Source organism: Sciurus carolinensis, chromosome 1 (genome assembly GCF_902686445.1).
Source record: "Sciurus carolinensis chromosome 1, mSciCar1.2, whole genome shotgun sequence".
NCBI lineage: Eukaryota > Metazoa > Chordata > Mammalia > Rodentia > Sciuridae > Sciurus > Sciurus carolinensis.
In genome coordinates, this window is record NC_062213.1 from 167,320,553 (window position 1) to 167,340,934 (window position 20,382).

At 38.9% G+C, this 20,382-nt stretch overlaps 1 protein-coding gene and 1 pseudogene across 2 annotated transcripts in view; one reads left to right on the top strand and one right to left on the bottom strand.

Moving 5' to 3' along the window:
- Window positions 1-18,137, bottom strand: part of Scp2 (sterol carrier protein 2) — a 130,494-nt gene extending 112,357 nt beyond the window's left edge. For both annotated transcript variants that reach the window (XM_047539372.1, XM_047539373.1), the window contains exons 1-3: window positions 17,956-18,137; window positions 4,660-4,717; window positions 1,273-1,344 (exon numbers count right to left, since the gene is read on the bottom strand). In XM_047539372.1, coding sequence (XP_047395328.1) covers window positions 1,273-1,344; window positions 4,660-4,717; window positions 17,956-18,024 — 199 coding nt within the window. In that variant the 5' untranslated portion in view covers window positions 18,025-18,137. The remainder of the gene's footprint in view (window positions 1-1,272; window positions 1,345-4,659; window positions 4,718-17,955) is intronic.
- Window positions 14,896-15,851, top strand: LOC124976574 (60S ribosomal protein L5-like; annotated as a pseudogene).
- Window positions 18,138-20,382: the final 2,245 nt, after the last annotated feature.

The following is a 20,382-nucleotide window of genomic DNA, read 5'->3' on the forward strand; positions in this document are numbered from 1 at the left end:
AAAAGTGGATGGATTAGCTGGGCATGGTGGTGCACACCTGTGATCCCAGTGGCTCCGGAGGCTGAGGCAGGAGGATTACAAGTTTAAGGTCAGCCTCAACAACATAGCAAGATCCTAAGAAATTGAATGAGACCTGTCTCTAAATAAAAACATAAAAAGGGCTGGGATGTAGCTTAGTGGTAAAGCACCCCCCACAAAAAATTGGATGGATTAGATAAAATATGATTCATTTATTTAATAAAACATTATTAATTTATATACATTTACTTAAAACATATACATTTATTTAATTCTATTTAAAAAAAGAACAACAAAGCTCTTTATGATATGAATTTAAACCACTAAACAAACTAAAAAACAGGATACAAAATAATATTTATCCTACCACATGGGTAACAAAAATAAGGGGAAAGGGAAATTACATATGCACACATGTTCATATATGTTCATATATGCAAGAATTATATCTGAAAAGATACATTAGTAACTGGGAAGAAAGATACATTGTATGAGGGAAGAAAATTACAAAACAGGTAGACAGAGTAAAAGTGAGACTTTCCACTACATAACCACTATGTAACCTTTTTTATTTTTTAATCAAGTGAATACTTATTCCAAAAAATAATAAGCTTAACTGAAAAATATCAATGATGGTAGAAGACTTAAAGACATGGGAAATGTTCAACACAATAAATGAGAAATGCAGATTACAAAAAAGAATGTACAGTAGGACCTTATTTTCTTTAAGAGAACTCCTATGTGCACATGTATGCACCCACACGTACTCACTAAAGGATGTACACCAATAAGTCACTGGAGATAGGCTCTGATAACAAGATTACAGCTGACTTGTTTCATCCTATGCTTTTTCTTGGTTCCTTTTTTTTAATAATTAGTATATATCATTTTCCTAATCAGAAAAATTTTGTTAGACACAAAAAAGTCAATAAATAGAAATTTTAAGACAACAAAGAGTAAAATTTATCTTCTGAACACTAACAGATGAAGATACCTTTACATGGTAGAACTATGGATAATTCTTCTCTTTAAAGATCAAAATTTTTTTTTTTAATTCATTTCCCATTTTGGCAGCATAATAATCATACCAAAAAAAAATTACACTAGGCTGACACATAAAGGAAACCTCTAAATGATGGGAAAAGGATTCTGAATTCTGCATTTTGAGACTTATAACTCATAAAAGCCTCTATCGTTTAGGTAGTTGCTACCAGATCTAGGTGAGTAATCTTCAGGACGCGGCTTACCACCTACCATAAACGTAGCCAACACACGCCTGCTCAACTGCTGAGTAAGGGATCTGTGCATCAGCTAACGCCTTCTGGCCTATAAAAACAAAAGGGTTGTGTCAAAGGTACTTGAAATATTTGCTTTGAGTAAGTAAAAATTAAGTTCAGAGTTTCCTCAGGGTAAATTTACCTCTATATAATCTATGCTCAATTCAAATAAAATCCTTCTCAAATCATCTCAGCTTTCTCCTTTTAGAAGTAATCATTTCCTCTTGGCTACAGCATTACTTTTCCAAATCTTCTTTTTTGATACTTAACGCTATGTCCTAACTGCACACCTAACTACAAATATATTAAATCCTAGGAATTTAAAGCACTGTGATGGCCAGGTTCTTATCTTATTCATCTCTATGGCTCCATCACACATGTAGAGGGCAAAAGGAAGCACAGTGTCACTACTGGGGTTGGGGTTGGCAGGGAGAAATGACATGATCATTCCTCTTACAAAACCAGGATCAAGAAGTGGTCTTGGGGCTGGTGAGATAGCTCAGTTGGTAGAGTGCTTGCCTTGTAAGCACAAGGCCCTGGGCTCAATCCCAGCACCAAAAAAAAAAAAAAAAAAAAAAAAAAAAAAGAGGTACTCTTGTCTATAAAGCAAGAAAGGAGATTTAATACTATCCATAGAGGGTCGAAATGACCCCAAGTAAAATTAAGTATATAAACTGAAAAAAAGACTGAAAGGCTGGGACACGTGAAGCCCTGGGTTCAGTCTTCAGCACTGTGACAAGGCAAACCAAAAAGAGAGGCTGCAGAGTGTGAGCTAAATACCCATCTACCACAGTGAGATGCAGATATCTAAAACCAACTACTCAGAAACTTCAGTAAGCATTTATGTACATAGATAAGCAACAGAAAAGCTAAAGCCTAAATGGTTTCTTTGTTGGTGGTGGTGGTGGTTTTTTTTTTTTTTTTTAAGTTTCCCCTTGGGAATAGGCCTAGGAATTTTAAGCCATTCTGTACTTTTTTTTTTTTTTTAAACCATAGGAGTGTATTACTTCAGTTTGTTTTTTTGCTTTAATTTTTTTGTAGTTGTACATGGACAGAATGCCTTTATTTTGTTTATTTTTATGTGATGCTAAGGATAGAACCCAGTGCCCCACATGTGTGAGGCAAGTGCTCTGCCACTGAGCTACAGTCCCAGCCCTCAGATTTTTTTTAATTTAAGAAGATATATAATTGCTTATGGGAGTGATTTGGTCATAAAATAAGTTATCTTTTCCTGCTCAGAGTATAAGAAAAAAAAAGTGAAGAAAGAAAAAACTCTTATTTATAATGTTAGTGAGATTGTATTAAGAAGAGTATTCTCATATGCCCACCACTGAGACTCTGAGTATGAACAGTCTGAAAAATACTTTGACAAGGATCTTTAAAATAGTCACATTAATTATTCCAATAATTCAACTTGTAGACTCTGTCCTAAAAAATAATCAATGATGATGAAAAAAATGTATTATTTCATCACATATTATGTACTAAACAATATTGTTTGTATAATATGTGTAGTACAATCACTCTGAAATATCAAAAAGTTAGGAACCTAAATGTCCAACAAAAATTATGGCATAAGTACAAATAAAATATTGTACAAAAATTAAACTTTTGTCAAAAAATTTTAAATAACAGGGAAATGCTAATGATAAAATAAGTTTTAGGATCTAGGATACAGAGAATGCTTGTTCTAGTTTATGAAATAAAGTATAGCCCAATTCTAGAATTGAAAACAAAGACACTTAAGATCATGTTTTTTAAAAATTAGGATACAAAACTACAATTAAAATATGATCCCATAGAGTCATAAGAAAAAATACTAAGATAAAATACATCAAGATGTTAATGGTGGCTAGCTAGGTCTGGGTCACAAAATTTCATTTTCATTTTTATGTAATTCTATAGTCCAATAAATCACTGCTCTTATCATCATTGGGAAAGAACGAGTTATAAAATGGTACTTTTAGGATTCAGCCTGTACTCTCCCCCCTCTTTGTTGAAACTTTCTTAAGTTTTCAGATTAAAATAATTATTAAATAAAAATGTCAAAAAGCTGAGAAATAAAGGGAGCACAGACATTAATTATCTAAAATGGTTTCAAAGAGTTCCATGGTGTTACTAATATTCAAATATGGGTCACCTGTATTGCAAAAGGATTCCCAACCATTCTCTGCGGAGAAGGAGGATGAATAATGGAAGTGACAGGACACAATGCCTCTGGTTGTGTTCCTTTCTATGCACCTAAGGTATCACTACAGTAACTCTTTTTGGTTTGCCTAGCAATGAGCTAGCAGGAACTGGGGTAAGGGAGGTTCCCTAGGGCAGGAACCACACTTAACACTAGCATCTAAGTTTAGACTATGTTTCTTCTTCCCTCCCTCTCTTCACTTCTTTCCATTTATTCACTTATTTAAACCATGCAACAAAGCTCTCATGTATGTCCTCTTTAAAGAGAGATAAAGAAGCTGAGTGAGGTGGCAAATGCTTGTAAGCCCAGTGGCCTGGGAGACTGAGGCAGGAGGATGACGAGTTCAAAGCCAGCCTCAGCAATTTAGTGAGGTCCTGAGCAACTCAGTGAGACCCTAAATAAAATACAGAAAAGGGCAAAAGGGTTGAGGATGTGGCTCAGTGGTTAAGTGTCCCTGAGTTCAATCATTGGTACCAAAAAAAGATAGAGAGGGAGAGAGAAAACAAGAAAGAAAACAATCAAAGGGGAATCTCTGCTGGAACTCAGACCCAAAATTCAGGCAGCTGCAATCTGGTCCAACCTTGTCTCTGAAGAATGCCAAATACATTCTTCTGTGTATCCTTCTCTCTTGAGTTTCAGTTCACAAGTATTCACCCAAGTCCTTTGCTTGCTAGCACTAACGCTAGAATATATAAGAACAAAGTGCACTCCCTCATTTAGTCATGCAGTACCCTAGTAACAGAATAATTCTCAAGGTTGACTCAGTAAAGTGAAGAAAGAAAAATCACTGTATCAGTGCTTAAAACATTTTGACTGTGATTATCCCTTTTCCAGAAAAGGAAGACATTAATTTTTATAAATCCAAAGAAGAACAGATATTAGAATCTAGTTATCCATTTTTAATAACTCTACCTTTCTTTCCCACAGATCCATTTACCATTCCAACATACAGCTGGATAAGACATAAAACTATAAGCCACTGTCTGTTCTGGCTGTATATCGATTAAGAAGAGCCAAGGTCCTTTCCCTTTCCCTTTCTCTTTTTTAGTGAACCACTAGGCAATGTGCCACATAATTTTTTCCCCTTTAGTGCTTGCCAGGCTGCTGCCCCCACGCAATAAAGACAGACCACACAATAAACTACGAATGTTCAAAGATCTAAATTTTCTCTATTACCTGCTTCTTTTGCCAAGTCAGGATAATCTCTTGAATTCTCAACTCCAGGCTTCACAAACTAGAATGTAGAAGATAATAAATAGAAACAAGTACAATTACAATTTTTTTCACAATAGAACATCACAGATATTCGTTTCACTATTTATTCAAACAAAAATATATTAAGAACCTGCCATGTTTCTCAACTGTTGATATAAATAACATAGAGTTCTTGCCCTCCGCAAACTTCCAGTCTAATGTAAAACAGGCAATACACTACAGTGTCGTAAGCACAAAATGATTTGGGAGAGATATCCACCTAGCTTAAGAGAGAGAAGGAAGTGAGACAAAATGGCACAATTTTTTTATCTGTGGAAAAAAATTAAATTAAATATAATTTAATTATATAATTAATTATAACAGATATTCAAGCACAACAAAGAAAATAGAAAGTGATAAGGACAAAAAAGTAATTTAGGGGGCGGGGATGTAGCTCAGTTGGTAGAGTGCTTGCCTTGCAAGCACAAGGCCCTGGGTTCAAAAAAAAAAAAGTAATTTAGGATCAAATGATAATAACTAATATTTATGTGGCATGTACACATAATATGCATTATGCTAAACATTTCATATGTAATGACTTGTTTAATCCTCACAACTTTGCAATTAAGAAAACAAAGGAACAGAGAGATTAAGCAATTTGTGCAAGGGGACTCGGTTAAAAAGTAGTGGAAGAGAACCATCAGTCTGAGTCTACAGTCCACTCATGAAGGACCTTATATGCCCTGTTATGAGATCATGCCCTGTTATGAAGTCCTGAAGAATATGATTTTTTTAAGAGAATGGACTAAAACAACAATGATATGCCACCTACTAGAAGAACAGCAAAACCCCAAAACAATGTCATCAAATGTGGCAAGAATGTGAAGCAATAAGGACCCTCAACCATTGTTTGGTGGAGTTGCAAAATGGCACAGTCCCTCTGGAAGACAGCTTGGCAGTTTCCTGTAAAATTAAACAAACTCATATATGATTCAACAATCACATCTTGGCTTTTACTCAAAGGAGTTGAAAAGTTATATTCACTGAAAAATCTACATATAGATGTTTAGCACCTTATTCGTAGTTGCCAAATCTTGGAAATAACCAAGATGTCCTTCAGTAGGTGAATGGATTTAGTACATCAAAACAATGATAAAGGAGCTATAAAGCCATAAAAGGACATGAAGAAATGTTCAATGTATACTAAGTGAAAGAAGCCAATCTGAAAAGACTGCCTACTGTATGATTCCAAGTAAATGAATTCTAGGAAAAAAGGTAAAATTATGAAATCAATAAAAAGATCAGGAGTTGCCAAGAGTTGGGAAGGACAGGAAAGGTGAATAGGTGGAGCACCAGGGCTTTTTAGGGCAATGAAACTACTCTGTAAGATACCATAATGATGGAGATAAGTCATTATAGCACTAAGAGTGAGCCCTAATGTAAACCATGATCTTTGGGTGATAATGATGTGTCAATTTAAGTTCACAGATTGTTACAAATGTACCACTGTGGTGTGGGTTGTTGATAGTGGAGGAGGCTGTATGTGCATTAGGTAGGGGAGACAGGATATGAGAAATCTCTGCATTTTGTGCTCAATTTTGCAGTGAACCTAAAACTGCTCTGAAAAGTAAAATCTCAGATAAAAAGTCTTACATTTTAGATCATTCTGCATGCAAAGTAGAGAAATGAATGAAAGGAGCAAGGCTAGAGGCAGTGAGGTCAATTGGCATAATTCTGAAACAGTCCAAGTGAGAACTGACCAAGACAGCAGCAGAAAGGATGGAAAGAAGTAGATGAACATGGAAACACAAAAGAAATAAAATCTACTGAACTTAGTGACTGATTAGATAAGGTGAAATGGTTTGCTGATCAGTGAGCATGTTAAAAGAAATGTCTTCCAGGGGTCGTGGCTCAGTGGTAAAGAGTTTGCCTGGCACATGTGAGGCAATGGGTTCAATTCTCAGCACCACATAAATAAATAAATAAATAAACAAACAAAGGTATTGTGTCCATCTACAACTAAAAAAAAAAATTTTTAAATAAATGGCTTCCATACATTCTTTTGACTGCAAAACCCACAATAAGATACACTTCACAATTAAGTATACACATAAAACCATACATGAAGTCTGGGGTGGTGGCTCAGTGGTAGAGAGCTTGCCTAGCATGTGTGAGGCACTGGGTTCGAGCCTCAGCACCACATAAAAACAAATAAATAAAAGTATCATGTTCACCTACAGCTAAAAAATACTTTAAAAACATATGATTGGGCTGCAGAGATAGCTCAGTTGGTAGAGTGCTCACCTCGCAAGCACAAGGCCCTGGGTTCAATCCCCAGCACCACAAAAAAAAAAAAAAAAAAAAAACATGATTGAAGAAAAAATTTCATAAAATACTTATTCTGGTTATTAGCATAAGTATTGTTAGATAAAATATTTGGTATTTTATTTCAATATTTCTTTTAATGCTAAAGACAACCTTCTATGTTGATTTTAGTATACAAAACAAAATTTGAAATACCAGATACTTGACAGTTTGAAATATTAGATACTTGATTTAAATGCCACACTAGAACTGGGATCATCGTAGAGGAGGCGGCTCAGCACAGCGCTGGGACTCGGAGCAACCACTGGGGCTCCAGGTGGCTGCCTGAGGAGGAGCTGCGTGGTGAGCTGTTTAGACTCAGAGTAATCGCTTCTGAACACTGGGGGGTTGCCCGGAGAAAGAGGAGAAGCGCGGCGGGTAGCTTGGTCTAGGAGTGACTGCATCAGAGCTACAGGCGGTTGCCAGAGGAGGAGCTGCATCGCGAGCTGTTTGGACTCAGAACAACCGCTTCTGAACACCCGGGGGGTTGCCCGGAGGAAGAGGAGAAGCTCGGCGGGTCGCTTGGTCTAGGAGTGACTGCTTCAGAGCCACAGGCAGTTGCTAGAGGAGGAGTTGCGTGGCGAGCTGTTTGAACTCAGAACGACCGTTCCTGAACACCGGGGGGTTGCCCGGAGGAAGAGGAGAAGTGCAGCGGGTCGCTTGGTCTAGGAGTGACTGCATCAGAGCCACAGGCGGTTGCCAGAGGAGGAGGCGAGTGGTGAGTTGATTGGACTAAAAGCGACCGCTCCTGAACACCGGTGGCCTGCCTGGAGGAGGAGCGCGGTGGGTCACTTGGTCTCGGAGCCACCGCTCCTGAACACCCGGGGGGCTACCCCGAGGGGGAGGAGGAGGAACAGAGCGGGTCACTTGGGCTTGGAGTGACTGCCTAGGGCTACAGGAGGTTGGCGGGAGGAGGAAGTGAGTTGCTTGGACTCCTAGTGACTGCGTCGGAAACCGGGCTGCTGTCCGGTGGAGGAGGTGTGTGGCGGGTCTCTGGGTATCGGAGCTATTGTACAGGGCTCCAGGTGGTGGCTCAGAGGAGGGGCCGCATAGCCAGGCGATTAGGTGCAGAGTAGGGTCCCAGGAGCTAGGTGGCTTCTTGCTGGAAGAGCCGCACAGAGACATGCCTAGAGGTGGAGCGAAGTTTCCAGGACTGCGGGCAGATTATCTGGGAGAGGCAGCCTAAGGAGACTCGCCTGCGAAGGGTGAGGCTCCCAGGCCCAGGAGGTAGGTCCGGGCCCCTGGGAACATTTCAGAGGAAGACAGCCCAGCCCAGGCGGTAGTTGTAGATTGAGGGGAACCTCTAGGAGGGCAACTGACCAGCAAGACGTTCCCACCGAGTGAGTCTTCCCTACCGGCAGAGGTTTTCCCACAGGGACAGTAAAACCAGAAACACAGGCACAAACAGGACTTGCCTCAGCCCGCAGCCTAGTTCCCCGTTGGATGACCATTGGTCAACAAGTGGAGACACCTCTGACCACTGGCAGGGAATATACGCCACCTGAGGGTCACCACCCTAGAGAGGCAGCTTCTTTGTGGAGCTCCGCATTATCAACTTCCTCCAAGACTTCAGGCTACTGAAGGATAAGAGGGGATATACTAGCAATCTTCAGGGACATTATAAGTCGATAGAGGAAAACTGCAATATCTTAATGACCCACTGATTCCTGAACAATATGAGAAAACAAGGGAAGAAAATGCCCCAAACAAATCTAGATGTTACATCAATAGAATCCAACGACAGCATGGCAGAAGAAATGACAGAAAGGGAGTTCAGAATGTACATAATTAAAATGATTAGGGAAGCAAACGATGAGATGAAAGAGCAAATGCAGGCACTGAATGATGAGATGAAAGAGCAAATGCAGGCACTGAATGATCGCACCAATCAACAGTTAACAGAGTAAATTCAGGAAGCAAAAGATCATTTCAATAAAGAGTTAGAGATATTGAAAAAAAAACAAACAGAAATCCTTGAAATGAAGGAAACAATAAACCAAATTAAGAACTCCATAAAAAGCATAACCAATAGGACAGAACACCTGGAAGACAGAACTTCAGATATTGAAGACAAAATATTGAACCTCGAAAACAAAGTTGAACAAACAGAGAAGATGGTAAGAAATCATGAACAGAATCTGCAAGAACTATGGGATATCATGAAAAGGCCAAATTTAAGAATTATTGGGATTGAGGAAGGCTTAGAGAAACAAACCAAAGGAATGAACAATCTATTCAATGAAATAATATCAGAAAATTTCCCAAATATGAAGAATGAAATGGAAAATCAAGTCCAAGAGGCTTATAGGACTCCAAATACACAAAATTACAACAGACCCACACCAAGGCACATTATAATGAAAATACCTAACATACAAAATAAAGATAGAATTTTAAAGGCTGTGAGAGAAAAGAACCAAATTACATTCAGGGGGAAACCAATACGGATATCAGTAGATTTTTCAATCCAGACCCTAAAAGCTAGAAGGGCCTGGAACAACATTTTTCAAGCTCTGAAAGAAAATGGATGCCAGCCAAGAATCTTATACCCAGCAAAGCTTACCTTCAAATTTGACGATGAAATAAAATCTTTCCATGATAAATAAAAGCTAAAAGAATTTACAAAAAGAAAGCCAGCGTTACAGAACATTCTCGGCAAAATATTTCATGAGGAAGAAATAAAAAACAAAGAAGCAAATCAGCAAAGGGAGGAATTATCCTAAAGGAACTGTCAAATAAAGGAGGAACCAAGATGTGTCAAAAAATAAATAAATAAATAAATAAAATTTTAAATATGAACCAAATGACCGGGAATACAAATCATATCTCAATAATAACCCTGAATGTTAATGGCCTGAATTCATCAATCAAAAGACATAGACTGGCAGATTGGATTAAAGAGAAAGATCCAACAATATGTTGCCTGCAAGAGACTCACCTCATAGACAGAGATACCCATAACTAAAGGTGAAAGGATGGGGAAAAACATACCATGCACATGGACTCAGCAAAAAAGCTGGAGTATCCATCCTCATTTCAGATAATGTGGACTTCAAGCCAATGTCAGTCAGAAGGGATAAGGAAGGACATTTCATACTGCTTAAGGGAAGCATAAATCAGCAAGATATAACAATCATAAACATCTATGCCCCAAACAGTGGCTTATCCATGTATGTTAAACAAATCCTTCTCAATTTTAGAAACCAAACAGACCATAACACCTAATAATACTAGGTGATTTTAACACGCCTCTCTCACCACTGGACAGATCTTCCATACAAAAATTGAACAAAGAAACCATAGATCTCAATAACAATCAATAATTTAGACTTAACAGACATTTATAGAATATACCATCCAACCAAGAGCAAATACACTTTCTTCTCAGCAGCACATGGATCCTTCTCTAAAATAGACCATATATTATGCCACAAAGCTAATGTCAGCAAATACAAGAAGATAGAGACACTACCTTGTATTCTATCAGATCATAATGGATTAAAGTTAGAAATAAATGAAAGAGTAAAAAACAGAAACTACTCCAACACCTGGAGATTAAACAATATGCTATTATATGATGAATGGATAACAGAAGATATTAGGAAGGAAATTAAAAAATTCTTAGAGGTAAACAAGAACAAAAAAACATCATATCAAAATCTCTGGGACACTATGAAAGCTTAGAGGAAGATTTATTTCATGGAGCGCATTTAATAAAAGAAGTAAAACTCAACAAATAAACGACCTAACACTACAGCTCAAAGCCCTAGAAAAAGAAGAACAGACCAACACCAAAAGTAGTAGAAGACAGGAAATAGTCAAACTCAGAGCTGAAATCAACGAAATTGAAACAAAAGAAACAATACAAAAAATTGACAAAATAAATAGTTGGTTCTTCGAAAAAATAAACAAAATTGATAAACCTTTAGCCACACTAACAAAGAGAAGACGAGAGAAAACACAAATCACTAAAATTCGGAATGAACAAGGAAATATCACAACAGACACGACTGAAATACAAAACATAATTAGAAGCTATTTTGAAAATCTATACTCCAACAAAATAGAAAATTTCAAAGACATCAACAGGTTTCTAGAGACATATGAATTGCCTAAACTAAACGAGGAGGACATACACAATTTAAATAGACCAATTTCAAGTAATGAAATAGAAGAAGTCATCAAAAGCCTACCAACAAAGAAAGTCCAGGACCAGATGGGTTCTCAGCCGAGTTCTACAAAACTTTTAAAGAAGAGCTCATTCCAATACTTCTCAAAGTATTCCATAAAATAGAAGAGGAGGGAACTCTCCCAAACTCATTCTATGAAGCCAATATTACCCTGATACCTAAACCAGACAGACACACATCGAGGAAAATTTCAGACCAATATCCTAATGAACATCGACGCAAAAATTCTCAACAAAATTTTAGCAAATCACATACAAAAACATATTAAAAAGATAGTGCACCATGATCAAGTGGATTTCATCCCAGGGATGCAAGGTTGGTTCAACATCAGGAAATCAATAAATGTAATTCACCATATCAATAGACTTAAAGTCAAGAATCACATGATTATTTCGATAGATGCAGAAAAAGCATTTGATAAAATACAGCACCCCTTCATGCTCAAAACACTAGAAAAAATAGGGATAGTGGGAACATTCCTTAACATTGTAAAGGCCATCTACGCTAAGCCCATGGCTAATATTATTCTAAATGGTGAAAAACTGAAAGCATTCCCTCTAAAAACTGGAACAAGGCAGGGATGCCCTCTTTCACCACTTCTTTTCAATATCGTCCTTGAAACTCTAGCCAGAGCAATTAGACAGACCAAAGAAATTAAAGGGATACGAATAGGAAAAGAAGAACTCAAACTATCCCTATTTGCTGATGATATGATTGTATACTTAGAGGAACCAGGAAATTCCACCAGAAAACTGTTAGATCTCATAAGTGAATTCAGTAAAGTAGTGGGATATAAGATCAATGCACATAAATCTAAGGCATTTCTATACATAAGCGATGAATCTTCAGAAAGAGAAATTAGGAAAACTACCCCATTCACAATAGCTTCGAAAAAAATAAAATACTTGGGAATCAATCTCACAAAAGAGGTGAAAGACCTCTACAATGAGAACTACAGAACACTAAAGAAAGAAATTCAAGAAAACCTCAGAAGATGGAAAGATCTCCCATGTTCTTGGATAGGAAGAATTAATATTGTCAAAATGGCCATACTACCAAAAGTGCTATACAGATTTAATGCAATTCCAATTAAAATCCCAATGATATACTTTACAGAAATAGAGCAAGCAATTATGAAATTCATCTGGAAGAATAAAAAACCCAGAATAGCTAAAGCAGTCCTTGGCAGAAAGAGTGAAGCAGGGGGTATCGCAATACCAGATCTTCAACTCTACTACAAAGCAATAGTAACAAAAACGGCATGGTATTGGTACCAAAATAGAAAGGTGGATCAATGGTACAGAATAGAGGACACGGACACAAACCCAAATAAATACAATTTTCTCATACTAGACAAAGGGGCCAAAAATATGCAATGGAGAAAAGATAGCCTCTTCAACAAATGGTGCTGGGAGAATTGGAAATCCATATGCAACAGAATGAAACTAAACCCATATCTCTCACCATGCACGAAACTAAACTCAAAATGGATTAAGGATCTCTGAATCAGACCAGAGACCTTGCATCTTATAGAAGAAAAAGTAGGTCCAGAGCTTCAACATGTCGGCTTAGGACCAGTCTTCCTCAACAGGACTCCCATAGCACAAGAAATAAAAGCAAGAATCAATAACTGGGATAGATTCAAACTAAAAAGCTTTCTCTCAGCAAAGGAAACTATCAGCAATGCGAAGAAAGAGCCTACAGAGTGGGAGAAAATCTTTGCCAATCATACTTCAGATAGAGCGCTAATCTCCAGAATCTATAAAGAACTCAAAAAGGGCTGGGGAGATAGCTCAGCTGGTAGAGTGCTTGCCTTGCAAGCACAAGGCCCTGAGTTCGATCCCCAGTACCGCCAAAAAAAAAAAAAAAAAAAAAGAACTCAAAAAACTCTACACCAAGAATGCAAGTAATCCAATCGACAAATGGGCTAAGGAAATGAATAGACACTTGACAGAAGAAGATCTACAAGCAATCAACAAACATATGGAAAAATGTTCAACATCTCTAGTAATAAGAGAAATGCAAATCAAAACCACCCTAAGATTCCATCTCACCCCAATTAGAATGGCGATTATCAAGAATAACAAGCAACAACAGGTGTTGGTGAGGATGTGGGGAGAAAGGTACACTCATACATTGCTGGTGGGGCTGCAAATTAGTGCAGCCACTCTGGAAAGCAGTGTGGAGACTCCTTAGAAAACTTGGAATGGAACCACCATTTGACCCAGCTATCCCACTCCTTGGCCTATACCCAAAGGACTTAAAATCAGCATACTACAGAGATACAGCCACATCAATGTTCATAGCTGCTCAGTTCACAATAGCCAGATTGTGGAACCAACCTAGATGTCCTTCAATTGATGAATGGATAAAGAAAATGTGGTATATATATATACAATGGAATATTACTTTGCCATAAAGAATGATAAAATTATGGCATTTGCAGGCAAATGGATGAAACTGGAGAATATCATGCTAAGTGAGATAAGCCAATCTCAAAAAACCAAAGGAAGAATATCGCTAATAAGTGGATGAGGACACATAATGGGGGGTGGGAAGAGTTAGTGTTAGGGTTACAGTTAGGTTTAGGGAGGGGGGCAAGAATGGAGGAAGGAAGGACTGTATAGAGGGAAAAGAGGGGTGGGAGGGGTGGGGGGAAGGGAAAAAAATAACAGAATGAATCAAACATTACCCTATGTAAATTTATGAGTACACAAATGGTATGCCTTTACGCCATGTACAAATAGAGAAACAACATGTATCCCATTTGTGTACAATAATAAAAAAAATAAATAAATAATAAAAAAATAAAAATAAGGGGCTGGGGAGATAGCTCAGCTGGTAGAGTGCTTGCTCGCAAGCACAAGGCCCTGAGTTCGATCCCCAGTACCTCAAAAAAATAAATAAATAAATAAAATTAAAATTAAAATTAAAATAAAAAAATAAATGCCACACTAATTACACAGTGCCAAAATGTATCTGTTGAACTGAACCAAAACATTCAACATGTGTTCCTATCCCTAATCCATCCTAATTCTTCTCCATAGTTCTCGAATTAGGATTCCTTTATAATTCCCTAATACAGCATTCACCCGTTATAGCCAGATCATTTATACACAGTACCTTCCATAAAAGTACTATGCTAGTCCCTAACAAACAATATCCAGCAGTAATTATCATCAATCCAGTAAAGAACTATACTTTCAAATTTCTTACTGAAATAAAGGCAACTTTTAAGATTAGTCAAGCAAATAAACACATACTCTTCCCCTTTAAAACTAAAAGCAATACAAGCAATAATAAGTGTTGGCATGGATGTGGGGAAAAAGGCACACTCATACACTGCTGGTGGGATTGCAAATTGGTGCAGTCACTCTGGAAAGTAGTATGGAGATTTCTCAGAAAACTTGGAATGGACCCACCATTTGACCCAGCTATCCCACTCCTCAGTTTATACCCAAAGGACTTAAAATCAGCATACTACAGTGATGCAGCCACATCAATGTTCATAGCTGCTCAATTCACAATAGCTAGATTGTGGAACCAACCTAGATGCCCTTCAATTGACGAATGGATGAAGAAACAGTGGTAGCTTTTTCCCCTGTATCGCTGTTGGGCCTGCAGGTCTGTGTGAAGTCACGGACCCCAGCCTCTGTTCTGCAGCATGGGGTTTGTTAAAGTTGTCAAGAATAAGGCCTACTTTAAGAGATACCAAGTGAAATTTAGAAGAAGATGAGAGGGCAAAACTGATTACTATGCTCAGAAATGCTTGGTGATCCAGGACAAAAATAAATACAACACACCCAAATACAGGCTGATAGTTCATGTAACTAACAGAGATATCATTTGACAGATTGCTTATGCCCTTATAGAAGGGGATATGATAGTCTGTGCAGCATATATGCACCAAATATGGTGTGAAAGTTGGCCTAACAAATTATGCTGCAGCATATCGTACTGGTCTGCTGCTGGCCCACAGTCTTCTCAATAGGTTTGGTATGGACAAGATCTATGAAGGCCAAGCGGAGATAACTGGAGATAACATTGAATACAATGTGGAAAGCATTGGCGGTCAACTTGGTGCCTTCACCTGCTATTGGGATGTAGGCTTTGCTAGAACTACAACTGGCAATAAAGTTTTTGGGGCCCTGAAGGGAGCTGTGGATGGAGTCTTGTCTATCCCTCGTAGTACCAAACAATTCCCTGGTTATGATTCTGAAAGCAAGGAGTTCAATGCAGAAGTACATCCGAAGCACATCATGGGTCAGAACATCGCAGATGATATGGTTATCTAAAGGAAGAAGATGAAGAGGCTTACAAGAAACAATTCTCTCAGTATATAAAGAACAATGTTACCCATGACATGATGGAGGAGATGTATATGAAAGCTCATTCTGCTATACGAGAGAATCCAGTCTATGAGCAAAAGCCCAAGAGAGAAGTTAAAAAGAAGAGGTGGAACCATCCTAAAATGTCCCTTGCCCACTAGAAAGATCGGGTAGCTGAAAAGAAGGCAAGCTTCCTCACAGCTCAGGAATGGGCTGCTGAAAGCTAAACCAAACAGCAGTTTTTCTATGAAGTTTTTTCAGATAAAGATAATAAACTTATTGAACAAGCAAAAAAAAAAAAAAGAAAAGAAAGAAACAGTGGGATATATACACAATGGAAGAATAAAATTATGGCATTTGCTGGGAAATGGATGAAGTTGGAAAATATCATACTAAGTGATATAGGACAAGCCCAAAAAGCCAAAGGCCAAATGTTTTCTCTGATAAGTAGATAACAATATATAAAGAGGTGGGGCAGCAGGGGGAAGAGAAGAATGAAGGAACTTTGTATGGTGTAGAGGAAAATGGGGTGGGAGAAAGAAAGATGGTAGACAGTATTACCCTATGTATATTTATGATTACATGAATAGTGTGATCTACATTGTGTACAACCATAGAAATGAAAAGTTGTACCCCATTTGTGTACAATGAATCAAAATGCAGTTTGTAAAACTAAAAAAAAAAATTTAATAAAAAAAATGCAGGTAACAAGCAAGAGAAAAAAACAGAAAAAAAACTAAAAGCAAATTTAGATAGAAACTACCAATGTCCTTTAATAGTTGATTAGATAAAATGTGATGTTTAGCAAAGATTCTTCCTCCCATCCCCAAACCCTTGCAGTACTGTTAACATCTCCCCCCACCTCCACCTCCCAACTTGAGAAAAAATACAACTCCTACTTTTGTGAGAAACTGTGCTTTTCTATACAGGTCATATAATCAGAAATTCAATAACCAATGGAAAATACCGAAAAATGGAACATACTGTAAAAAGTGTTACTGTTCAACTCTCCCATGAAACAAAAGTATGATCTCCAAGCTTCTGATTTATAAAATAGAAGTATACTTTTCTATTCACGTTTTGATTGAACTGCATGCTCTCAGCCCACTAAGATTTAAAAAAAAAAATTTAGTCCTGTTTTCACAGAAAAAGAACTCTTCTCTGGAACTCTTTCAGCAAGTAAATCCATTTAATATTGTTCAACTAACCTCCATTTAGGGTCTTCAGGCATTGCTGGGAGGGGCACAGCAATGAATAAATAAGACATGGTACCCGCAGCAGCTTACATAAGGAGAATACCGGCATATAAGGAGAGAATTTTAGTACAACATAGTAAGTGCTAACTAAAATAGAAATAAGTACAAGCCACTGTGGGAAAGCCAGGAGGCTCAGAGGTTTCCTGGAGAAAAGATCTGAACTGATCCTTTAAGGCCTGGTGGCCCACCCCTGTAATTCCAGCTACTCGGGAAGCTGAGCCAGGAGGAGCACAAATTCCAAGAACACCTGGGCTATTTGTCTCAAAATAAAATGAAAAGAGGTGGAAATGTAGCTCAGTGGTAGAGCACCCCTGGGTTCAATCCCCAATACCAAAAAAGAATGCCTTCTATGCAGGGGCAATAGTGCATGCCTATCTATAAACCCAATGATTAAGGAGATTGAAGCAGGATCATCCCAAGTTCGAGGTCCACCTCAGCAACTTAGCAAGACTCTTGTCTCAAAATAAGAAATAAAAAGAGCTTAGTAGTAAAGCTCCCACGGGTTCAATCCCCAGTATGGGGGACAACAGAAGCATAAAAGAACAGAAACCATGGGCAATTTGGCATTACTCTAGCACGGAGGTGGCTGCAGAGGCGTCTGGCCTCCCGAGCACCAGGCAGACTCTTGAGATACAGAACCATCAGAGAATCCAGGAAACCTGCCACCTGCGCCAAGACGCTGAGTATCGCTAGTGTTTGCTTCCCATCCACATCTGGAGCTCGTTCTGAGATGGGTCCTAATCGAGTACTACCGGGAGGGCAGAGCTGGTGACATTCACGACCTGCTTCCCTTTGGGTGTGAGACAGCCGCTGCCCTGTCCACATACCTTGGGATTCCACTTATAATTAAAGAAGTGCGAGCCCTAGGTTAACGTGGGGGCTCCTTCACACACTGACAAGGGAGAAAAGAGAAGGGAGGAGGAAGGGGAAATAAATGGCCTAGGACCAATCCGAGGCACTATGACACGAAACACCAATATCACATCCCACTCAAGTGGCCTCTCTGATGTCCCATGCTCCAAGAAGTCGGAGTTGGAAGAAGCGTCCTCCGGCAGGAAGGAGCGGGGAAGAACCAGGCCCCGTTTCCCGTCGCCTTGAGGCTCCTGGCCTCGCAGGGACAAAGTCCGCCCCTTTGTTTACCTTGGTCATGCCAACCCCCACCACGAACACCCGGCGCTGGGGCGGAGACCTGCACGCGGGAGAAGGCATGGCTCGGCCAGCTCCAGGCTGACACAAGCTCAGCTGAAGCGGGTTCCGATCGACTGAAGCCGCCGCTGCACAGAGCGCACTCAAGGCCCGACCGGCGGGAGGCGGAGCCGGCCCGGAAGGAGGCGGGGCCGGCCGGCGGACTCGGCGCGTGCGCATGCGCGGTGGCGCGTGCCTTGCGGGGCGTTAGGTGATCCTCCCCCGCCAGAACCAAGCAAAGTCTCTGTAGCCTGACGCATGTCATCCCCAGCGCCCTGGGCCTGAGAAGGCGTGGAGTAGGGCCAGAGACAGGAGGGGTGGACCAAAAGGGCTCTCTACAAGCCTGAGATTCTCTTCAGTTCTTTTAATGAGGTTCTTTTTAATGTTCTCTACCGTGTTAGTGATGGTGGTGCAAGAGTCAATGCATGAGGTAAAACTTAACAGTATACACTCATCAAGGGAAGGACATCTTGTGCCTAGATGCATAATCTTCAGTCTCAAGTTATGCACCCTTCTTTTCTAAGCTGAAATTCTCAAATGTTGTTTTGCTAGAATAAAAGTAAGGATGCGTAGCAAGAGGCCCCAAGAGTGGCCGTGGTATAAAGTCCAGATTTAAAGTCCGTTTTCACATGGATTAAGTAAAAGTCCAGGATTAAGTAAAAGTCCAGACTTAAAGGTCGTTTTCACATACTTTGATCACACACAATACTATTAAATCTATTGCTAAACCTTAGCCACAGGAACGCCAATGTATTACTGTTTAAATGCACAAAGCAGAAAACATCAAAAACGAATAACTGGGTGTGGTGTTGCATACCTTTAATCGCAGCCACTTGGGAGGCTGAGGCAGGAGGATTGCAAGTTCAAGGTTAGCCTCCACTACTTAGTGAGGAGGCCCTAAGCAACTTATATATCTAATGTATAGCATGGGTGGCAATGGATAAACTAATTAATTTGATTATGGCAATCATTACACGATGTGTATACATATCAAATCATTTTATACACCTTAAATATATTCAATACTTATTTAACAAATACTTTTAAACTGCTATAAAAATATAGAACATCCTAAATGTTCATTGAAAGTGTATGGATTAATTGGGCATGGTGGTGCACACATGTAATCCCAGTGACTCAGGAGGCTGAGGCAGGAGGATCACAAGTCTGAGGTCAGCGTCAGAGATGTAGCTCAGTAGTAAAGTGCCCCCGGGTTCAATCCCTGGTACCAAAAACAAACAAACAAAGGAAGATAACCCCATGCTGGTAATGGGTGAAATGTCAGAAAATGACTTCATCCCAGAACATGTGCAGTTTACCAAGACAAAGCAGAATTAAAAACACCCTCTTAGATCATGTCTCTGTACTGTAGATTTTATCTGTACAAGTATGCCTAAGTTGGTAGAGTGCTTGTCTAGTATGGACAAGTCCCTGGGTTCATCCCAGCACCATATATATATGCCTTCTTGATTCAACTCTCAAATTGTACACAAGTGTCTTTTTATGATCTATTTAGTGTTCTACTTTTTGCATTCTTATTTTGGAGATTCTACTGTTTAAAACTTATCCCTGAGCATAGTGCTGAAGTTCTCTCTTGTGTTCCTAAGTGCAAGAAGGCTTAGATAACATGCCTTATAGAGAAAATCTATATGTTAGACAAACTTATTTCAGGCATTAATTGTAATGCTATTAGCCTTGCATTCAAGGTTAACAAATAAGCAGTATATAATAAGTAATTATGTCATATGTAGAACAAGGAAAATTTTATATTGATTGCTTGACAAAAATGTAACCTGAGGCTAGTAGAAAACTAACCCTGTATTTCCTCTAGGAGTAATGGTTTGGCATTCGATAAGTCAATGCGCACATCAACTTTATAGAACATAACTATTATGGAAAATAAGAACTGAAAGTCAGGTGCAGTTATGCAAGCCTGTAGACTCAGCTACTTGGGAAGCTGAAGTAGGAGGATTGTAAGTTTGAGGTCAACTTGGAATGGTACCACCATTTGATCCATTTATTCCACTCCTCGGCATGTACCCAAAGGACTTAAAATCAGCATACTATAGTGACATGACCACATCAATGTTTATAGAAGCTCAATTCACAATAGCTAAGCTATGGAATCAATCTAGGTGCCCCTCTACAGATGAATTGATAAAGAAAATATGATACATATACCCAATGGAATATTACTCATCCTTAAAGAAGAATGAAATTATGGCATTTGTCAGTAAATGGATGGAAGGAGACTATCATGCTAAGTGAAATATGCCAATCCCAAAAAAACCAAAGGCCAAATGTTTTCTCTGATATGCAGACGTTAATTCACAATAAGGGGGCACAGAATAGAGGTACTTTGGATTAGACAGAGGGGATTAA